The 22,282-nt window shown below is 35.1% G+C and overlaps 2 protein-coding genes across 18 annotated transcripts in view; one reads left to right on the top strand and one right to left on the bottom strand.

Moving 5' to 3' along the window:
• LOC127867975 (exocyst complex component 7-like) overlaps positions 1-22,282 on the top strand; it is a 166,145-nt gene that overhangs the window by 12,349 nt on the left and 131,514 nt on the right. For 12 of the 17 annotated variants that reach the window (XR_008043833.1, XR_008043832.1, XR_008043830.1 and 9 more), the window contains exons 8-13: positions 11,065-11,130; positions 16,150-16,214; positions 17,831-17,887; positions 18,412-18,458; positions 20,337-20,443; positions 21,724-21,828. Coding sequence is in view for 12 of the 17 variants with exons in the window: in XM_052409513.1 (XP_052265473.1) it covers positions 11,065-11,130; positions 16,150-16,214; positions 17,831-17,887; positions 18,412-18,458; positions 20,337-20,443; positions 21,724-21,828 (447 nt within the window). In the remaining 5 variants the exon portion in view is untranslated. The remainder of the gene's footprint in view (positions 1-11,064; positions 11,131-16,149; positions 16,215-17,830; positions 17,888-18,411; positions 18,459-20,336; positions 20,444-21,723; positions 21,829-22,282) is intronic. The other 5 variants (XM_052409517.1, XM_052409515.1, XM_052409519.1 and 2 more) reach the window with 3 other exon arrangements.
• Positions 1,436-5,992, bottom strand: LOC127867979 (uncharacterized). Its single transcript, XM_052409527.1, has 2 exons — positions 5,862-5,992; positions 1,436-4,156 (listed from the first exon to the last, which is right to left on the bottom strand). The coding sequence occupies exon 2, from the start codon at positions 3,839-3,841 to the stop codon at positions 2,453-2,455; it is 1,389 nt and encodes a 462-aa protein (XP_052265487.1). The 5' UTR covers positions 3,842-4,156; positions 5,862-5,992; the 3' UTR covers positions 1,436-2,452.

The following is a 22,282-nucleotide window of genomic DNA, read 5'->3' as shown; positions in this document are numbered from 1 at the left end:
CTATCCTACTCGCCCCGGCGTCGCCGTCGGTTAAAGTTTTTATGCCCCGGATAGAATGATCTGTCTGTCGGTCCGTCTGTCCGCCCGCCCACCAGTCCGTCTGTCTGTCTCAAAACTTTAACCTTACAGTAAAGTGTTGCAATAACTTTTGCAATACTGAAGATAGCAAATTGATATTTAGCATGCATGTGTATCCCATGAAGTTGCACATTTTTAGTGGTGAAAGGTCAAGGTCATCCTTCAAGGTCAAAAGTAAAAAAATACAATCCAAAGTGGCGCATTAGGGGGCATTGTGTTTCTGAAAAACACATCTCTTGTTTATAAAGTCAAATAACTTAAACACTATCAAAGAAAATTAACTCAAACTTGGAATACTTCTTTATGGCAACAAGACAGTCGTGTAGGTCAAGGTGCATAACTCTGTAAGCATTTTGTTTAGAGTCTTTTAAAGTTAGAATTTCGGGTTAACAGTTTTAATAAGTGCAATAATTTCAATACTATCAAAGATAATAAATTCAGACTTGGAATACTTCCTTATGGGGACAAGTTATGCCCCTTTTTAACTTAGAAAATGTTGGTAATTTTCTAAACCTTTAATACTAAAAAATATGTTAAGTTTTGTGTTTAGGTTCACTTTATTCCTAAAGTATCAAAGCTATTGCTTTCATACTTGCAACACTTACTAACTATCACAAGGGGACTGTGCAGGCAAAGTAATTTAACTCTGACTGGCATTTTGACAGAATTATGGCCCCTTTTATACTAAGATAATTGAACATTTGGTTAAGTTTTGTGTTTTGGTCCATTTTACTCCTAAAGTATCATAGCTATTGCTTTCAGACTTGGAAAACTCGCTAACTATCGTAAGGGGACTGTACAGGGCAAGATGCATAACTTTGGTTGGCATTTTTACGGAATTATTGCACTTTTTTGTCTTAGTAACTTTGAATATTTTGTTAAATTTTGTGTTAAGATCAACTTAACTTCTAAAGTATCAAAACTATTGCTTTCAAACTTCAAGAAGGCCTATGCCTAGGATCATGAAACTTCATAGGTACATTGATCATGACTGGCAGATGACCCGTATTGACTTTCAGGTCACTAGGTCAAGGTCACGGTTACGTGACACAGTAAAATGGTTTTTGGATGATAACTCAAGAAAGCTTACGCCTAGGATCATGAAACAATATAATGGTCAAGTTGATAGAATTTTCTTATTAAATGAATCAAAAATGGAATTTATCATGTAGATGTTTTGAACATCTTATAACTTTGTTATCCATCTGACATGTGTGCATTATAATCATTGCATCTTTTTTTAAGATGTTTGTGGTTTAAATTTTTTTTTTTGTAATTAAACACAAAGCACTAAATTGACAATTTCCAGACAGACTAACAGTGGGCTGACCTTGAAACGATGCAAGATGGAATATAATTCATTTGTTTGTTTTATATTTAAAATCTTAACATGTCAACTATGAAAACACTATACAATTATTATTTTGTTATCAGACTTGGACACTACAGTTCATATGTGTTCTAAAATCTACAAGTACACAAGAACAAACACACACAACTCAATTTGATATTAACCCATTGATGCCTAACATTGATTATAAGAGAGAGGAAGGAATGAGTCATGCTGAAGGATACACACATTGATGGTTTATGAAGTTAATGTATGGGATCAGGAATAACATTTTGCTGTAATTTGTTAGTGTGTGAGCTCTGGTCAACAGGCTGTGTTTAAAGAAGACAATAACAATGGATATATGCTACTGCTGATAAAGGGTTCTAAAATATACAGCTACATGTACCAAATTTAGGTTTGGAATGTAAATTTCTAACTGTTGGCTACATTGATCATGACTCAGCAATGACCCCTATTGATCTTCTCATCACTAGGTCAAAGGTGACAGTCACAGTGATTCAAAATACAAAAATTGATTTTCAAATGATAACTCAAAAACACCTAGGATAAAGACTTCATAGGTACATTGATCATGATTATAAAAATACCCCTTTTGAATTTCAAATTACTACATCAAAGATCAACAGCACAGTGACTCAAAACAATAAAATTGTTTCTTGATATTTACTGACAATGCTTACGCCTAGATTCATGATCTTCATAGTTACATTGATCATGACTGGCAGATGACCAACATAATGTTCAAGTCACTAGGTCAAACGTCTAAATAACAATGACTCAACACTGTAAAATGGTGTCCCGATGACAAGTCAATCGACCAAGGTCAAAAGTCAAAGTCACAATGACTTATATATTCATATTCACACAATGGCTGCCATTTCAACTGACAGCCCATATGCAGGCATGCATGTTTTACAAACAGCCCAATACATTTGGTAAAAATTCAATGAACACACTCTTCTCAGGTGAGCGAACTAGGGCCATCTTGGCCCTCTTGTTTGACAAGTTTTCTCTTTGATTTTATTTCCTGTAATAAATAATACTTGAAGTTTCTTCTTTCTTTTTCTCTTTTGTTCTCCTTTCTAATTCTTCTACCAACATTTTTGGAATCTTGTGTCTCATGCTCGAGTACAGCATTGTTGCATCGCTGTATTGACTTTTTGAAAGATGTTTTTCCCACTGATTATTGTCATCACCTTTTACTTTTACCACTTTTTCCATCTCTTCACGAGGAATGAATTCTTCCCTCATTATCTTGCTTATATTGTTCATAAGTTCTTCTTCATTTGGAAGATACTGAACCTTAAAGGTGGTTCTCAAGTACACACCTCCATATATTACTGTCGTAAGCTTCAGGGCAGTTTGTATCATGCCAAAGTCAAACCCTGATGGAAGAACTGTTTCAAGATTTTTTAGAAGTTGTTGGATGAATTTCCAACATTTACCGAGAACAAAATTTCTATTTCCAGTCCATGATTGATTTTCATCATGTAGACTAAAATTCTTTTCCACAATCTTACTGTCGAGAAGGTTGAAGTCATTTAACAGGAGGTGGGGAAGGAATGCATTCTCATGTGTGTTAGACAGAAACGTTATAATGTCCATTACACATTGCAGCAGGTCCGGCATTGAGCAGGATTGGATGTGATGTAACACAGCTGTTTTCAGGATGTATGTTGTTGGTATTCCAGGCATGTTACTCATATCGGACAGCATGTAGTCCAGGATGAATTTAAGTGCCATGTAACAATCTCTGTGTACCTGTGAAGTAGATTGTAATAGTTGTCTTTCAAACTTACAGTTGGATACTTTCCAGCACGTGTTATGGTCTCCTTTACATCCTTTTGGAACCAGGTAACAAACATGTTCATGTGTAGTAGTTCCGCTTTTACTGCTATTGTGACTGTCAGATCCAGTGCCATGTAACTCTGTGGATAAGTCAGGTTTGATCTTTGTGACTTCAATTGCTGGTAGAAAGTCGATGAGGATGATAAATTTCTGATTTATATTCTTCTGTTGCCGTGACAACTCACATGGTGATGTAAAACATTTTTCAGTGTTCCTTTCCCATAGAAAGGCTACTGTGCAGTTCATTTCTATTGGATCGTATTTACCACCAGTAGCAAACACCAAGGTGCCTGTACTCTTTTTCACCTTGCACTTGACACAATTCTCATCATATCGACATGTTTTTTTGACATTTCCAAATCTGACTACTTCACAGCCTTTAATTATGTCTTCTTCAGTTTCGAATTCATAACAACTGCATAGATTTGATACCGATTTCATCATGTATAGCCTATAATTGAAGGAAAAGCGTTTAATGCTGATCTTACCAATTGTACCAGCCTCATCGCAAGTATTAGTATATTCCTCTGGAAACTGTCCCAATATGTCTTCAACTTCCATAAACCCTTCACAAGAATTCACATATCTGAAAGATCCTGGTTGAAACTTTTGTAGTATGGCCAGAAAGTCAAACTCTAAGACAGCTGTTGTGTTATCTCCCGTAAATCTCCAGATCCGAGTTTTTCAGCCATACTTCCACATGGCACTATCTTTGTGGATTTAAAGTGTGGGTATTTATCTTCCACATCAGCTAATGACTTTCTCAAGAGATCATCAACTGCGGATTGTATGTCTTGTATTTCTTCACTGTCAAGATCTACTGCAATATCTTTAACCAGTTTCCCAAGAAATTCTTCCATCAGTGTTCCCATGTTTCTGAAATATTTTAAGAAAACTATGTAAGGTCAGTGAGAAGTAAAAATCTGCAGTTTATAGAAATTAATCGGTAGCCCGGTGATACAATTTATGAAAGTTTTGGATCCCTCAAGAGCAACCAAATAAAAAATTCAATGTCAAAAATTGCCGACTTAGTTTTATTGAGTCGGTTCATGAAAGAAAGTGCAAGATCTCTCACTTCCCTTAGCACCGGCTAAGAAATCAGCCATTTAGTCGTAAGTTTATCACCAGCTTAATCAGCAGTTAAGTAAAAGTAAATCAGCAGTTAAGAAAAAGTGAAATAAACAGCAGAAATAAATGTACAGTAAATCAGCTGTTATATTATTATTATTTTACCAGATTTGTATAGCGCTCTTTTCACACATCGGGGCGTTTTTTTTCTCCACTGAACACGCGATTTACGCCTGACGTGATGTTCATGTATTTATACAACACAAAATACACCCAAACTTTCCAAACGACGTTCTACATGTCTGCATAATTTTCGCGCGCTTTTTATGAAACAAAGGATATTTTAGCACTGTTTATTTGACGCTAGAATTTGCCAAAGGACGCGTTAGCATTAAAATTCGGAAGTGTGTTTCGGATTACAAATTTAATAATGATAATCGAACGAAACATAAACAGTTGCGCGTAATTAATTCTACGCTACACATACATGTATGTACATGTAGGTGGATATCTTTTCACTCGATCCGCCGCGTACGTATGCGGCGGATTTACTCCGCGAAAGTACGCGTGGTTAATACAGACTCGGCGTCGTTGCGCGGATCGATGCCGAGTGCCACGGCCATACGCCGCGTGAACACACGATTCGGCCGCCGCGGACAAATAATCTGGCCGTGGCGTAGCCGCGGATTATGTTTGTGCCGCTTTGGCTGTACTGTAGTTGTGCGTTCAAAAGCGCTTAAAGCCCCATTACTACTCAAAATCAACGAAAATTTGTAGAATATTTTGTAAAATAAATTTAAACAATTAAAAATCAGTCTTCTTAATGGCAATTGCTGAAATTTCAACGCCAGAAGTCATCTGGTAAAATAAATATCTGTAGATACAAAATGCTCGTTTTTATTATTGTTTTGCATATTTAATTCCATTTTAATTTCCCGCAACGATATCTATTCATACGACACATGAACACTAACATGGTGCCATTTTAGTGTTCGTGTGTTGTATGAATAGATATATTCGAGGAAATTAAAATGGAATTAATTGTGTCACAAATAAATAAAAACAAGCATTTTGTATCTACAAAAATCTATGTAATCATACCACATCTAGCGTTGAAATTGTGGCTATTCGTTGATTTTGAGCATTATAGAGGCTTTAAATAACATAAGTAATTTAAAAAAAAGATAATCAGAAGTTCAGTAAAAGTGAAACAGCAGTTCATTGAAAGATGATCAGCAGTGCAGTAAATGTGAAACAGAAATTCAGTAAAAGTGAAACAGCAGTTTAGTTAAAGGTATTCAGCAGTTCATTTAAAGGTGAGTAAATGAATCAGAAGAAATAAATTGGTAGTTCTAGAACAATTTAACTAGTAGTTTAGTGTGAAGTTTAATCAGCAATTAAGAACTAAATAAACTGGCTGTTCAGTAAGAACTGAATGGTAAATCAGAAGTTCTGATGCACAACTTAAAGTTATTATGAAAAGAATATTAAAATTACAAATAAATATACATACCTTTCTGTTTGAATGCGTGATAAAATGCTGTTATTGTATTTCACATTGGTTAAATATCTGTTTACTTATCAATATTGATTTAACTATCAAAAAGAATTCCCCTTCTATAAGCACAAAAAACTTCCTGGTCTATTTTTAGTGTGAGCGTTATGCGTTAAGTACGCTAGGGACGACAACTGCAGCTAGTAAAGATAACCACTGCCTGTTTAAACTGTAGCAGACAGGATTTATAAGGTTTAAGAGCTTGTTCAACGATATAGGCCAGTCTAGTGTTTATAACAGCTTGTGCGATGACATTTGCCAGTTTATCATTGAAATCTGTACATATTGGCTGCTTTCAGGGAAAACAGGGCTTAATGCATTAAAAGTCTGTTATGTTGGCAAAATTGTTGCTCAATAATTTAAAGAAAGTAGATACAGTATTAGATACACAACACAACATGTACATGATTATAGGCTTGTTATTTTTTTAGCAAGGAAACAAAATTCTAAAGATGGTTACCAGTGCAGCAACCAATTGTGAAAAAGAGACATATTGTTGTTATTTTGTCTAAGTTATCTCTATAACATAAATATGAGGATAAACAGTGCACATACATCTCGACCTGTGCTTTAAGACACACTCTTCATAAATTTGAATGGGTTGTGATCATTTCAAACTTGCGATATAAAAAGCTATAACATAATTTTGAAAACTGAAGTGCATCTAAGATTATGCAATAGCGAACACTTCAGTGCCTTCAGCGCTTTGATTAAGATTGTTTCTGGTATTGAAAGATTAATGGTCTTGTGACATTTTGCCAATATTGATCCTATCAAGATTGTATAGTCATTTTGAAATGTATTGTCACAAAAAATGTAAGTGGTAGCAAAACATGCCCTGCAATTTTAATGTAATACTCCTCGTGTCAATCATCAAACAATGACATAACTAACTCCAACAAAACAAAAACTAAGTTATCTGCTCTAGATTTAAGAGCAAAAAAACCCTCATTTTTTCAGGGGACAGAGAAGTCATAAATGAGATCAGTGAGTCCATATTTTAATTTGAAAAAAAGACTGCATTTGTAAAATGCATTGCCACTGCAATTAGTGTTTTGGCATAGAAATGTGATCGTTTACAAGCTTGTTCTACCATTGGACCTAGTGACCTAGTTTTTGACCCAATATGACCCAAATTAAACTTGACCATTATTTAATCAAAAGAAACATTTTAACATCAGATCATGATGTATGAAGTGGCCTCTTAAGTGTTTACAAGGTGTTTTCTATTATTTTACCTAATGACCTATTTTTTACCCCACATGACCCATATTTAAACTTTACCTTGATATCATTAAGATAAACATTTTCACCAAAGATCATGAAAATTGTAGCCACAATAATGTTTACAAGGTATTCCTATTATTTGACCTGGTGACCTAGTTTTTGACCCCATATGACCCATATGACTCGAACAAAAAGCTTTTAAACTCCATAGAATCTCTCAGATTATTGCGTTTTGACCACACAGAATGCTTCTGTTCCTGAGTGTTTCAACCTCAGAAAGCCACTTTGATTCAAGAAAACAGTATTTTAACCCTTTGCATGCTGGGAAATTTGTCGTCTGCTAAAATGTCGTCTGCTGAATTTCTTAAATAATATTTTCTTCCATTTTTTTTCAAAGAAAACTATCAGAATAGCAAACTGTTTGGATCCTGATGACGTTCTGTGGCGTCTCATCTGGATCCAAACTGTTTGCAAAGGCCTTCAAAATTCAGTTCCAGCGCTGAAAGGGATAATGCAACAAAATGCCTGTTTGACAAAACCACATAGCTGTGCAACCCATTGGAATGCAAATTTGAAGGAACACAATTGCATTTTGACCTACCAGAATGTCACTTTGACTTGACCAAATTGCTGTTAAACCCAACGGAATGCCACTCTGACTCGAACAAATAGCTTTTTACTTCCATAGAATGTCACTTTTCTTTCACACAATTGCGTTTTTACCATGCATAATGCTTCTTTTCCTGAGACAAATAGTGTTTCAACACCACAGAATTGTTTCAGATTCGCAAATTTTTGTTTTGGTTATGATATTTGTGAAGAAACAGTAATACTGAACATTTACCATGCTCTAAAATATCCATTCTATGCATCTTTTTACGATTTAAAACATGAAAATTATAAAGCGTTGCAATGTGAAACGATTGAATAATTTGGAAAGATCTGTTGTTGTCGTTATATTTTGTGAAACTACGAGGATTGCTTATATTAACTATAAAATACAACCTTCATTGTATGAGCAGGGGTGGCCAAGTGGTCTAAGTGGTAAACTTTTTACTCCAGGACTCCAGGGTTCAGTGGTTCTAGTCCTGGTGAGGGTTACTTTTTTTTCTTTCTTTAATTTTAAGCTCGACTTTTCGAAGAAAAATGAGAGCTATACTACTCGTCCCGGCGTCGGCGGCGCCATCGCCGTTGCCGTTGGTTAAAGTTTTTTATAAAGTCAAATAACCTTAACATTATCAAAGATAATCAACTCAAACTTAAAATACTTTTTTATGGCAACAAGACAATTGTGTAGGTTAAGGTGCATAACTCAGTCAGCATTATTTTTAGTGTTATGCTCCTTTTTATACTTAGAAAATTGAAAATTTGGTTAAGTTTTGTGTTTAGGTCCACTTTATTCCTAAAGTATCAAAGCTATTGCTTTCATAGTTGCAACACTTACTAACCATCATAAGGGGACTGCGCAGGCAAAGTTTTGTAACTCTGACTGGCATTTTGACAGAATTATGGCCCCTTTTATACTTAGAAAATTGAAAATCTGGTTAAGTTTTGTGTTTTGGTCCATTTTACTACTAAAGTATCATAGCTATTCCTAGAAAATTGAAAATTTGGTTAAGTTTTGTGTTTTGGTCCATTAAACTACTAAAGTATCATAGCTATTCCTTTCAGACTTGGAACACTCGCTAACTATCATAAGGGGACTGTACAGGCCAAGTTGCATAACTCTGGTTGTCATTCTGACGGAATTATGGCCCTTTTTTTTACTTAGTATCTATTTTTGTTAAATTGTGTGTTTAGATGCACTTTACTTCTAAAGTATCAAGGCTATTGCTTTCAAAGTTCAAATACTTACTATCATGAGGGTACTGTACCTGGCAAGTTGAATTTGACTTTGACCTTTGAATGACCTTGAATCTCAAGGTCAAATAAGTAAATTTTGCTTAATTGCCATAACTTCTTTATTTATGATCACATTTGATTCATACTTTGACAAAACAACACTTACCTGACATACCACAATAGACTCCACCCAAACCATCCCCCACGCCCTACCCCAGAATCCTCCCTCCCTCCCCCCCCAAAAAACAAATTAACTATTTTATATATTTTTTTAATTATTTTTTAAATATCATCTTATAAATGACCACACCCCCACATTATTTTCCCTCTCCATCCCCCACCATCCCCCCCACACACACAAAAAGAATTATGTTTTTTTGTAGCATGGTAAAAAACAAAAACAAATATTTATTATGCCCCCACTAAACGCTCTCTTATTCAAGTAGTTTTCATCCGATTTTCACCAAACTTGGACAGAAGTTTTATCTAGATGATGTCTAGGCCAAGTTCGAACATGGGCCTTGCCGGGTCAAAAACTAGGTCATGGGGTCAGTTAGTGCTTTTTAAACATTAAGCATGTTGTCCACTCTCTAATTCAAGTAGTTTTAATGATGATATGTAGGTCAAGTTCGAACATGGGCCATGCAGATTCATAAACCAGGTGACGGGGTCACTTAGTGCGTTTTAAACATCGAGCATGGTGTCCGCGGTTTTTTGTGAAGACAACATGCAAAATATTCTGTGTTTATGCGGCATGTGGGGGTATTCGTCACGTCTGTGACAAAGCTCTAGTTTTTATGCTCCCGGTAGGGTGGCATATAGCAGTTGAACTGTCCCTCAGTCAGTATGTCAGTATGTGTGTATGTAAGTCTGTCCGTCCGTCCGAAAAAAACTTGAACGTTGGCCATAACTTTTTCACTATTGAAGATAGCAACTTGATATTCGGCATGCGTGTGTATCTCATGGAGCTGAACATTTTGAGTGAAAGGTGAAGGTCAAGGTCATCCTTCAAGGTCAAATATATGGCGTCTGTCTGTCTGAAAACTTTAACATTGGCCATAACCTTTTCAATATTGAAGATAGCAACTTGATATTTGGCATGCATGTGTATCTCATGAAGCTGCACATTTTGAGTGGTGGAAGTTCAAGGTCAAGGTCATCCTTCAAGGTCAAAGGTCAAAAAAACAACAACAATGCGGCGTTCTCATGAAGCTGCACATTTTGAGTGGTGGAAGTTCAAGGTCAAGGTCATCCTTCAAGGTCATGGTCATCCTTCAAGGTCAAAGGTAAAAAATAAATATTTAAAAATTCAAAGCGGCGTTATCATGAAGCTGCACATTTGAGTTGTGGAAGTTCAAGGTCAAGGTCATCCTTCAAGGTCAAGGTCATCCTTCAAGGTCAAAGGTAACAAAAAAAATCAAAGCGGCGTTCTCATGAAGCTGCACATTTTGAGTGGTGGAAGTTCATGGTCAAGGTCATCCTTCAAGGTCAAAGGTCAAACAATTATTTTTTTTCAAAGCGGCGCAATAGGGGGCATTGTGTTTCTGACGAACACATCTCTTGTTATTATTTTATTTTTGAAAGATCGTCCAACCATCCCACCCAAGCTATTGATATCAAACTTGAAATATAATCTTATTAGTTTGTTTTATGTCTTTACAAATGTTCAATAGATTGTGGAAAATATACCTGAACTCAGAATCGTCTATAATGTGCCACTTCTTTAAAACATAAGCAATCAATATGTTTCAATTATGGTCCTCTTCCACTAAGAATATGACTATATTACCTTGACCTTATTGAATATGAACAATATCCCCATGATGTCTAACGTTATACTGTCAAGCACTCGAAAAGTCGAGTGGCATTCTTCTGACAGCTCTTGTTCAATCTAAAGCTTAACTTACTGGGGGGATTTTAACAAAAATATAGGGAGACAAAAAATTCCATGAATATATTGGACATTAAAAAAATGTGAGCCAATATGTGATCTTATTACATCATTTGCTGTTTTTTAAGTATTCTGCTTGTTGTTTTGGTTAATAATACCCCAAGATCTATCAATAAATGTTTTTGTGGATGTTATGGCTAGGCTCATTGGTTCAGTCGCAAACATAAGCCGTCTGGTGTTGAGCCTTATACACATTTACAAACACAGGTTGGAACAGTTGGAACGGTTGCTTGTTATATATTCATTTTAAAACAGTTTTTAATTGTTATTTGTGTTTTTCAATGCCGTTAAACTATGTTCAAAGTTTTTACTCCAATTAAATTTGAATACAATTTGTACTTTTTTTTTTAAAGTTTAACAGCCATTTAGAAGAGTTTACTATTATTAATTGAATGTTCAAGTAAAAACTAATTAGGGTTTGAAAAATCAGTCACTAGCAAATATTTGCCTTTTTTGATACCTGCAACAGTTGCATATTTGTAACATATTTATCAAAGATATACATAAGCAAGAGCCCATGAGTCATTGGTCTTAAAAGTTTTGATGGGCCCATAGATTTGTGGAAAAACAAACAAACTTTGTGCACTTCATGAATACTGTGAGTACTGAAGGAACAAATATGGGCAACTGTGTAGAATATGTTCAATTGATAATCCTTACAATATATCATACTTTTTTAAACACTTTTGAGTTAATATGTGTCCTGTTATATGATGGGTACAGTTCCGTATGTACTTTAATATTTTTCCATTTAAATGCTATGCTTATGCTGTCAGGTCGCTGTGGCGTAGTGGATAAGGTGATCAGGTCATGGCTTCGATCCCCTTTGCTGGATTGTTCTAAAGATTTTCTCCATAGACACCAAGTACTGGTTTAAGTCCAAGGAAACAGACTTAAGGAAGTTAATTTCAAATAAGCCTTAGGCTTTCAATGCAATCGAGCTAAAATAAATAGGTTTATACTAAACTAAAATGCTATGCTTGAAGTTATAAATTGCTCTCTCAGAGTTTTTTAGAAAAACTTTTGTGGTTATTTTTACTGGCACTCTTATGGTGATTGAGATATTTTTAGGTCTTGTCAGTATTAGTTGGAGTTTTCATATGTCTGTCATATGTTGAGCTGGAAGTGATGGCAACCCAAATCTATATTCTCTGCATATAGTTCCAATAATGCAGTGTTTCTATTTACAATGTTATTTACACATAATGTTTTACATTGATGCCAAGTTTACTTTATTTCTCATATTATGTTATAATTGTTATTATCCCACTGTACATGTCATGTGAATGATATCTGCAATGCCACAAAGTAATCTATATTTGTCATTACTGAATTTAAATATTACCATTATGTTTCACATAACCAGGTGGTTCATACGGTAAGAAACTTTAATGTTATGATTTTGTTTGTCTTTGAGGAATGTAAGCTTGCTCTTGAAATAAAAAAATTATTTCCACCCAGCCTGTACTGAACCTTCCATTTGCATTTAAAGGCAAGAACATTTTATCCCCCGCGCAAGCACAGTTGATATTACACTTCTGTAAACATGATAACAATGAATACTTACTATGCATGAATTTTCTGTATGGGTCTAAATGATATACCGGTAGAAAACTCATGTAATTGTTCAATTCTTGAAAAGATGCAAATAAATACATTGCAAAGTTTTCAAAACAATTAAACATTCATTACTCAGGGATGGAGCTGTGTTTTTTGGCCTGCTATTTTAACCAAATTATATAACACAACCCTGGATATATATTGCGTTATTTTGTTTCTATTTATTTAGTTGTGTCCAGTCCCAGAGTAATTGTTTCTACTCTCTGCTGTAAGCTCAAACCTGTACCCTACGTAAAGTCTTTGACAATAGTTGCATACCTTTTGCACAATTTTGCTTGCAGTTCACCAAAGATTGCCTTTTCACTGAGTGAACATGAAAAAATCCTGTGCTGACTCTATACCACACTTGATAATCTGCTGGCAGTGAATTTGTAATTGAATGCAAACACATTAGACCCTTGTTCTGGGAATATTGGGTTTAATGCATATGTGTAAAGTGTGATCCCAAATCAGCCTGTGCATCTGCTCAGGCTAGTCAGGGGCTGTTGGTCTGTTGGTCTGTTTGCGCCAACTTTAACATTTTGCAATAACTTTTGCTATATTGAAGATAGCAACTTCATACACTGCAACGCCGATTTATCGCGGACCGTTATATCGCGCTGTCCAATATATCGCGTTTTGGCTATGGCTCCCAAAAATCCGACAAGCATGATCACTGAATGTCATGTTTTAATCAGAGAATTCGCTAACTTAAGCAAAAAAACCGGTTCTAGCAAGTATTAACACCCTATATGTCGCGGCTTACTATGCCACGCAGTGAAGCGTGAAAAACAGTCGATAAGTGACAGTGTTGTGTACACAAGGCTGGGGTTGTTTTTAACACTTAACAAATAACCAATTAGTGTCATTTCAAAGGTAATAATGGCAGTTTACTGGTATATAAATCGTTTAATTTCGATACTGGTCATGAATTTCTTTGTTCTAATAAAAAGCGCGCGAAAATTGGCGTGGGTGTATTTATTTGTAAATAAAAGTTTCGTAGCGGGTACAACATTGAGATAATTTAATTTCCATTAAAAGTTTCGTTGTAAATTTCAACTAAAGTACCGCGGTATCTCGCGAATTATGTGGCATTGACATTTCCTCTTAATAAAATATAATTCAAACACGCTGTATCGTTACCGTTACGCTGTTTCAGTTCCTTCATTAGGACTTTTTATAAGGGTAAATTCGAAACTATGCACATTTATATTTTAGACGTATTTTAAGGCAAGAATTTTTGTTTTGAACTGTTTCGCGAGCGATCGTACAAGAAAATGAAAAATATAATTTACATTTTGGTTTTAATGATAAATACAGATACGTATGTAGTTATGAAAAATGTTTATTGTAGAAATGGTTTGCAATTAGCATCGCTGTATATAAAATGAAAACATTGGGGAAATTTGACAAATTAACCGCAATACAATTTAGTTAGACATTTCTCGAATTATATCGCGCGCCGGATATATCGCGCTCGCGATCTTTGGATCCCAACAACCGCGATATATTGGCGTTGCAGTGTATTTGGCATGCATGTGTATCTCATGAAGCTGCACATTTTGAGTGGTGAAAGGTCAAGGTCAAGGTCATCCTTCAAGGTCAGAGGTCAAATATATGTGGCCAAAATCGCTCATTTTATGAATACTTTTGCAATATTGAAGATAGCAACTTGATATTTGGCATGCATGTGTATCTCATGGAGCTGCACATTTTGAGTGGTGAAAGGTCAAGGTCAAGGTCATCCTTCAAGGTCAGAGGTCAAATATATGTGGCCCAAATCGCTTATTTTATAAATACTTTTGCAATATTGAAGATAGCAACTTGATATTTGGCATGCATGTGTATCTCATGGAGCTGCACATTTTGAGTGGTGAAAGGTCAAGGTCAAAGTCATCCTTCAAGGTGAGAGGTCAAATATATGTGGCCCAAATCGCTTATTTTATGAATACTTTTGCAATATTGAAGATAGCAACTTGATATTTGGCATGCATGTGTATCTCATGGAGCTGCACATTTTGAGTGGTGAAAGGTCAAGGTCAAGGTCATCCTTCACAAGGTCAAGGTCATCCTTCAAGGTCAAACATCATATAGGGGGACATTGTGTTTCACAAACACATCTTGTTTTTATATAAACTGGATTTTCATGTAGAAAAGACTTTGTAAAGCGAAACATTCTACAAAAGCTGAAAGTATTGACCCTGATTAGCCTGTGCAGACTGAGCAGGCCTATCTGTAATTCCATTTTACGCACATGCAGTAAGCCCAGTTTTCCCAGGATGCACCTCATTTGAAGACAATCTGTAAAAAATATCCCCTCTCTGAGGTATTTGCTCTTGCAACGTTTTGTAAGCATGCCCTTTCTGGTCCTAAATCTTTTTCGTAATTGTTGATGCTTTAAAGCCTTGTAAATTAACAGCATGAGGCAAATGGACACCATTTAGAAATTGATTACACTTTACTTTCATCAGTAAAAGTTACTGGCATGTGTATGATTATCAATTTGTATTGGCGCATTTTATTATTTTGATTTAAAACAATTGTTTTAGATTGGGGGGGGCATGGGGGTTGAATGATGTACATGTACTTGAATGATGTACATGTACAATCATTTTAAAAGAGGACAATTTTTTTGTTCTTATTTGGTTCTTATTATTTAGTGTACGTAATTTTATTTCTATGCCCCCGGATGGATAGATCGGGGGTATATTGTTTTTGGCCTGTCTGTCTGTCATTCTGTCCCAAAACTTAAACCTTACAGTAAAGTTTTGCAATAACTTTTGAAATATTGAACATAGCAACTTGATATTTGGCATGCATGTGTATCTCATGAAGCTGCACATTTTGAGTGGTGAAAGGTCAAGGTCATCCTTTAAGGTCAAAGGTCAAAAATTTAAAAATTTAATATAGTAAAGTTTTGCAATAACTTTTGAAATATTAAACATAGCAACTTGATATTTGGCATGCATGTGTATCTCATGGAGCTGCACATTTTGAGTGGTGAAAGGTTAAGGTCAAGGTCATCCTTCAAGGTCAAAGGTCAAACATTTAAAACTTTAATATAGTAAAGTTTTGCAATAACTTTTGAAATATTTAACAGAGCAACTTGATATTTGGCATGCATGTGTATCTCATTAAGCTGCACATTTTGTGTGGTAAAAGGTCAAGGTCATCCTTCAAGGTCAAAGGTAGAAAATTTAAAACTTTAATTTTATAAAGTTTTGCAATAACTTTTGAAATATTTAACATAGCAACTTGATATTTGGCATGCATGTGTATCTCATGGAGCTGCACATTTTGAGTGGTGAAAGGTCAAGGTCATCCTTCATGGTCAAAGGTCAAATATTTAAAACTTTAATATAGTAAAGTTTTGCAATAACTTTTGAAATATTGAACATAGTAACTTGATATTTGGCATGCATGTGTATCTCAGGGAGCTGCACATTTTGAGTGGTGAAAGGTCAAGGTCATCCTTCAAGGTCAAAGGTCAATCCTTCAAGGTCAAAGGTCAAATATATCATGGCTCCAAAGCGGCGCAATAGGGGGCATTGTGTTTTTGACAAACACATCTCTTGTTTTAAATGCACTCAGACCAGTAGGATTGATCATATTATTCTATCATTACAGAGCTCCAAGTTTTCCAAACAGAAGGACACTCCTGGGCGGAAGAGCATCAAGGGACTTGGAATAAAGTGAGTGAGACAAACAGTTAATTTTACTTATGAGCTCATTACTACTGACCTTCAAGAACAGTATAAAATGTATTATATGCTGTTCAGTGCTTTCCACTGGCCATTTAACGGTCCATCTCTGGGGCGCTTGAATTTCTAAATGAGTCCGCAGGCACCTGAAATTTTCCACTCAGTATATTTTTGAAGTTTCTGGAACTAGCCATTCTTAAGATAAAAGCAATATCAACTTCGCCAAAAAAAATTAAATTACGATCCTCTGTCAAATACATGTATCTCTTTACCTAACTAAAGCCCGCCTTAAGGCGGAGCATCGTTGTATTGGAAAATCAATATTGGCCAATGAGAGCATACACTTATATGAGCAACAGCACTCATAGGCAGGTAATACCTGCATTTAATCATGCAGACTACTGGTGATGTACATATAATTGACACAGAAATCTTGGCCAGTTACTTAGAAGACTGATGATGGCAACCAGCTGTAATTGGCGTGGATTTTATGCATACTTATGTCGAAACATTTATTTGACTCGTACAGGGTTTAAAAAAATAATCTTTGAATTCATTACACAACTGTTAATGTTTCCTTGAAATCTCAAATGAGCATAATTACATTTGTGATCAGAAACCCAATCCCAAATGTTAATGTTAACTGGTTTGTTATATCATAAACAGACTTCCGAATGTTAATGTTAACACAAAGTTAACAAGTTCAAATTCAAATAAACAGTCATAATTTAATTTGTATTGTCTAAATAAAAAGGGTGTAAAAATTATGCAGCATGTACATCGTCGCAACATTTGCATGGAAATCTTAGATGAATTGATTGTTGTATAAACACTCACACGCATCGCATCAGGTGATTTACGCATGTTCAGTGGGAGTATTGCATCAAATCTTTAAATAATCACTAATGCCAAATGTCATTTGATACTTTTGAAAAATGACAACATTTGTGTTTATGAAATTCTTGAGCACTTTTATTGTCAATATTTACCAGAATTTGCAATTAAATATGGAATATACTGAATTATTGGGTAATGAATAGAAACTGGAAAAATAGAAAGTATGCAGTAAAAGAGTCAAGTTAATACAGATGTTTTGGGGAATTGTTCGAGTCGGGATTATTCTATCTATGCAGGAAAGGTTTAAAACAAATAACAATTTTAAAATGTGTCTTTATCAATGATTTGATAGCTGTATTTTTGTTTTGAAGGATTATAACGCACCAAATGATGTCATTTGACTCAAAAAATGTACCAAAAAAATAATTATGGAGGGAACAGCTCTTCCTAACACAATCCCATCTGCCTTGGGTCGTCTGATAAAATTCCTATTAAAATCACTGATGTTAAAGCGAACACACATAAAAACACTTGAAAAATCATACTTTTATTTGGTTAAATAACAGCCATTAGATTTTTGTTGAATCTTTATCAGAATAAAACAATCTAACACAAATTTAACAGAATCAACCAAATATTAATTATTCCTACAGGAGTTTCTTCATATATACCAAGGACCAATTGTCATTTATCAGTTAAGTATGTAAAAGTATCTACTGGTAATTTGTCACATACTAACCTTGTTCCATAATTATATTCTGTACATTTAGATCATACACAAAGAAAGCATCAACAGTACTGCTCAAGTCACCGTTTGATCCAGGTTAGTTCAGATGATTTGTTTAATTATTGTTCCAATATGATTTGGTTTCAGTTTTCACTGAATACATGCAACAGATTTATGTTTATAATTTATCGGTCTAAGATTTTGAAATTGAACATATCTGCTTATAAAAGGTAAAATATTTATCATTTTAGCAATGCTTCTTTGTATGAAACACTTATTGTAAAAACTTACGGAATTTCAGTTAAATACCTTTTCATGATATAGTCAGAAACTGATGACATTTTATTAACACTACCTTTACATGAAATAGCAAGACTACCTTTATAAGAAACTGCCAAAAACGTAAAGAATTTGAGAACAAATCCTTATATGAAAAAGCCAGAAACTAAAGGAAAATTATTTAAACTATCTTTATAAAAAACTAGCAAACCTTTCATTTGATAACATCGATTTTCCGCATCAATCTTGTTCTAGTAAGTTTGGTTCATAATATAAGACCCAAAGATCTATCAATACATGTTCACTGATAGTCCTTTGATGGAGCTGTATTAATTAATAGGTCAGTTTTAAGACCTGGCCTGGCTGTTGTGGTGCCTCTTCCATACACATTGGTAACAGTTGGAACTGTTGTCTGTTAGATATAAGCTGCTCTTTGTGAAAAGGGGGTTTAATGCATGTGCGTAAAGTGTCGTCCCAGATTAGCCTTTGCAGTCTGCACAGGCTAATTAATCAGGGACAACGCTTTCCGCCTTAACTGGATTTTAGCTAAGAAGAGACTTACTTGAAACGAAAAATGTTGTAAAAGCCGAGAGTGTCATCCCTGATAAGCCTGTGCAGACTGCAGAGGCTATTCTTGGAAGACACTATGCACGTGCATTAAACCCTTTTTCACAGAGCATGGCCCATTATAATAAAACAGTTTTCATTTTTTATTTGTGTTTGTTCATGCTGTTAATTATTTTTAAAGTCTTTACTGCAATTTAAGTTAATTACAGTAAGTACATATTAAAAGTTTATATTTAAAGGCCATTTACAAGAGTTTGCTATTACTAATTGAATTATCAACTAACAGTTATTTTTGGGAGTAGCAAAATTAGTGACAAGCAATTTGCCATTGATTTTTTAGCTCAGCTGTTTTCGGAGAAAACCCGAGGTATTGTCATAGCCAGCTCGTTGTGTCGTGTCGTCCGCGTCGTGCTAAAACCTTAACATTTTGTCAAGGTTTTGAGCATTGGCTATAATATCAAAGTGCTTCCACCTACAACTTTGAAACTTCATTTGTAGCTGCACCTTGATGAGTTCTACACGCCTCACCCATATTTGGGTTATTAGGTCAAAGGTCAAGGTCACTGTGGCCTCTAAAAAAAAAAAATTCTGACAAGCTTTCATTTATTAAAAAATGCACCTGCAGCCGAGCGTTGGCACCCATTTTGTGGTGCTCTTGTTTGAGTCTTGCCACATTTGCTTCTTATGTAATTAAATTTGTTTTTTTTACCTATTTGATAGTAGATAAACATGAGATAGCCAGGGACAAAAGAAATTGAGTAACACTATCTGACCAGAAATAGCCAAACGCTTAATGAATTTTAGAAAAATTACCTGTATTTAAAATAGCCAGAAATTTATGATATATAGTAAAACTATTTTGCAAAAAATGGCTATGAACCTCAGGAATTTTAGTGAAACCACATTTACTAGAAATGGCTAAGAAACCTTAGATATTTAAGTAAAACTACCTTTATAGAAATAGCCAGAACGTTGTGTAACTTTAGTAAAACTACATTAATATGATATAGCCAGAAACTTAAGGAATTTGAGTATAACAATAACTACCTTTACAGCATATTATATACCATGAAACTGAAGCAATTTAGTTTAAACTACATTTATATTATTGTCAGAAACTTAAGGAATCTGATTAAAACAGTAAAATAAAACTACCTTTATAAAAAACTAGCAAGAAATGTCAGTGATTTTCTTGAAACTACCTTTACATGATAAACCCAGAAACTAAAGGAATTTTAGTGAAACAACCTAAACACTAGAAATTTAAGTAAAAACATGACGTAGCCAGAAACTTAGCAAATTTAGGTAAAACTATCTTTACATTATTCATGTATAGCCAGAACCTAAGGACATTTAAGTGGCTACCTAAAATGTAATAGCCAGAAACTAAAGGAATTTTTGTTTTCCCAGTGGAGGTAAGTTAATAGAGGCTAATTCATGCAGTGTTCTTGGACAACTGGGCTTAATGAGTAAAATGACATCCCAGATTAGCCTGTGCAGTTTGCGATGACACTTAATGCCAAAACTTGATTTTTATAAAGCAGAGACTTCCTTAAAACAACAAATGCCATTTAAAGCAGAAAGTGACATCCCTGATTAGCTTGTGTGGACTGCAGAGGCTAATCTTGGGCCTCAATTTATGCAAATGCATAAACCCAAGTTTTCCCAGAATGAAACTCATTTCTATGTTTGCTGCTCGGTAGGTCATCGCAGGACTGGTTCAACCTCAGATGCTTTGAAAGAGGACAGCTGTGAGGTGGACATTGACGTGTACATCACAGAGTTATCTGCCCTTCTTAAACTCATGCAGGTATGTACATCACAGAGTTATCTGCCCTTCTAAAACTCATGCAGGTATGTACATCACAGAGTTAAATGCCCTTCTTAAACTCATGCAAGTATGTTCATCACAGAGTTATCTGCCCTTCTAAAACTCATGCAGGTATGTTCATCACAGAGTTATCTGCCCTTCTAAAACTCATGCAGGTATGTTCATCACAGAGTTATCTGCCCTTCTTAAATGAGGTATGTACATCAATGAGTTATCTGCCCTTCTAAAACTCATGCAGGTATGTACATCACAGAGTTAACTGCCCTTCTTAAACTCATGCAGGTATGTTCATCACAGAGTTATCTGCCCTTCTAAAACTCATGCAGGTATGTACATCACAGAGTTAACTGCCCTTCTTAAACTCATGCAGGTATGTTCATCACAGAGTTATCTGCCCTTCTAAAACTCATGCAGGTATGTACATCACAGAGTTAACTGCCCTTCTTAAACTCATGCAGGTATGTTCATCACAGAGTTATCTGCCCTTCTAAAACTCATGCAGGTATGTACATCAATGAGTTAACTGCCCTTCTTAAACTCATGCAGGTATGTACATCAAAGAGTTAACTGCCCTTCTTAAACTCATGCAGGTATGTACATCAAAGAGTTAACTGCCCTTTTAAAACTCATGCAGGTATGTACACCACAGAGTTAACTGCCTTTCTTAAACTAATGCAGGTTTGTACATCACAGAGTTAACTGCCCTTCTTAAACTCATGTGATTACATCACAGAGTTGCTTGCCTTTCTTAAACCCATGCAAGTACATCCAAGAGTTATGTGCCCTTCTTAAACTCATGCAATTACATCTCAGAGTTACATGCCCTTCTTAAACTCATGCAGGTACGTACATCTCATACTTAACTGCCCTTTATAACGCATGCAAGTACATTACAGAGTTACGTGCCCTTCTAAAACTCTTGTAGGTATGTCCAGGTGATTGTTTAGTGTGAAAGCCTAAATTTATTAGATTTTCAGTAAGTAAGATACAATAGTTTTATGTTCAAACCTTGAAATTTGCGCATGGAGAACATTAATGAATACAAGTTATTGGATTAATGCCAGTATTTATCTTATGCAAGTTAAATGTTTCCAGTAAATGTTTCCCAATTTAATGGTTACTGGCAGGACATTGCCAAATTATTGATACAAATCTTTGATACAGACTTATGCATGTGCTTCTTACTCATTCATGTTTTGCTTGGCGGACATATGTTCTTTATTGGTGTGACTAAATTATGGAGCATTGATTTATTACAGAGCGAGTTGCAGTTACTGACACAAATTATACCTGAAAAATACCAGAGGACTGTGTACGACAACATTGTTCAGCCAGGACTTGAAGTCGTTGTTACAGCCGGAGAGGTATGTGAAATAATGGCATAACAGTCCTTAGAAACTGGTTTTATTTTCAATCTATATAAGAAACACATGAGTTGTTATTGATAATATACCAGTAAAATGAAGTTTTTTAACCTATGTTAAAGCAACATTATTTGTCAATCATAAACATACAAATAAAATGATGCGTTTGTAAAGTTATGTGCTAGTATCATGAATATTTGTTTTTAGCTCACCTGTCACGAAGTGACATGGTGAGCTTATGTGACCGTGTGATGTCCGGCGTCCGTATGTGCGTGCGTGCGTGTGTCCGTCAACAATTTGTTTGTGTAGACAGTAGAGGTCACAGTTTTCATCCAATCTTTATGAAATTTGGTCAGAATGTTTATATTGATGAAATCTGGGTTGGGATTGTATTTGGGTCATCTGGGGTCAAAAACTAGGTCACTAGGTCAAAAACTAGGTCAAATAATAGAAA

The sequence above is a fragment of the Dreissena polymorpha genome, chromosome 2 (genome assembly GCF_020536995.1).
Source record: "Dreissena polymorpha isolate Duluth1 chromosome 2, UMN_Dpol_1.0, whole genome shotgun sequence".
Lineage (NCBI taxonomy): Eukaryota > Metazoa > Mollusca > Bivalvia > Myida > Dreissenidae > Dreissena > Dreissena polymorpha.
This window is presented reverse-complemented; position numbering and strand designations above follow the sequence as displayed.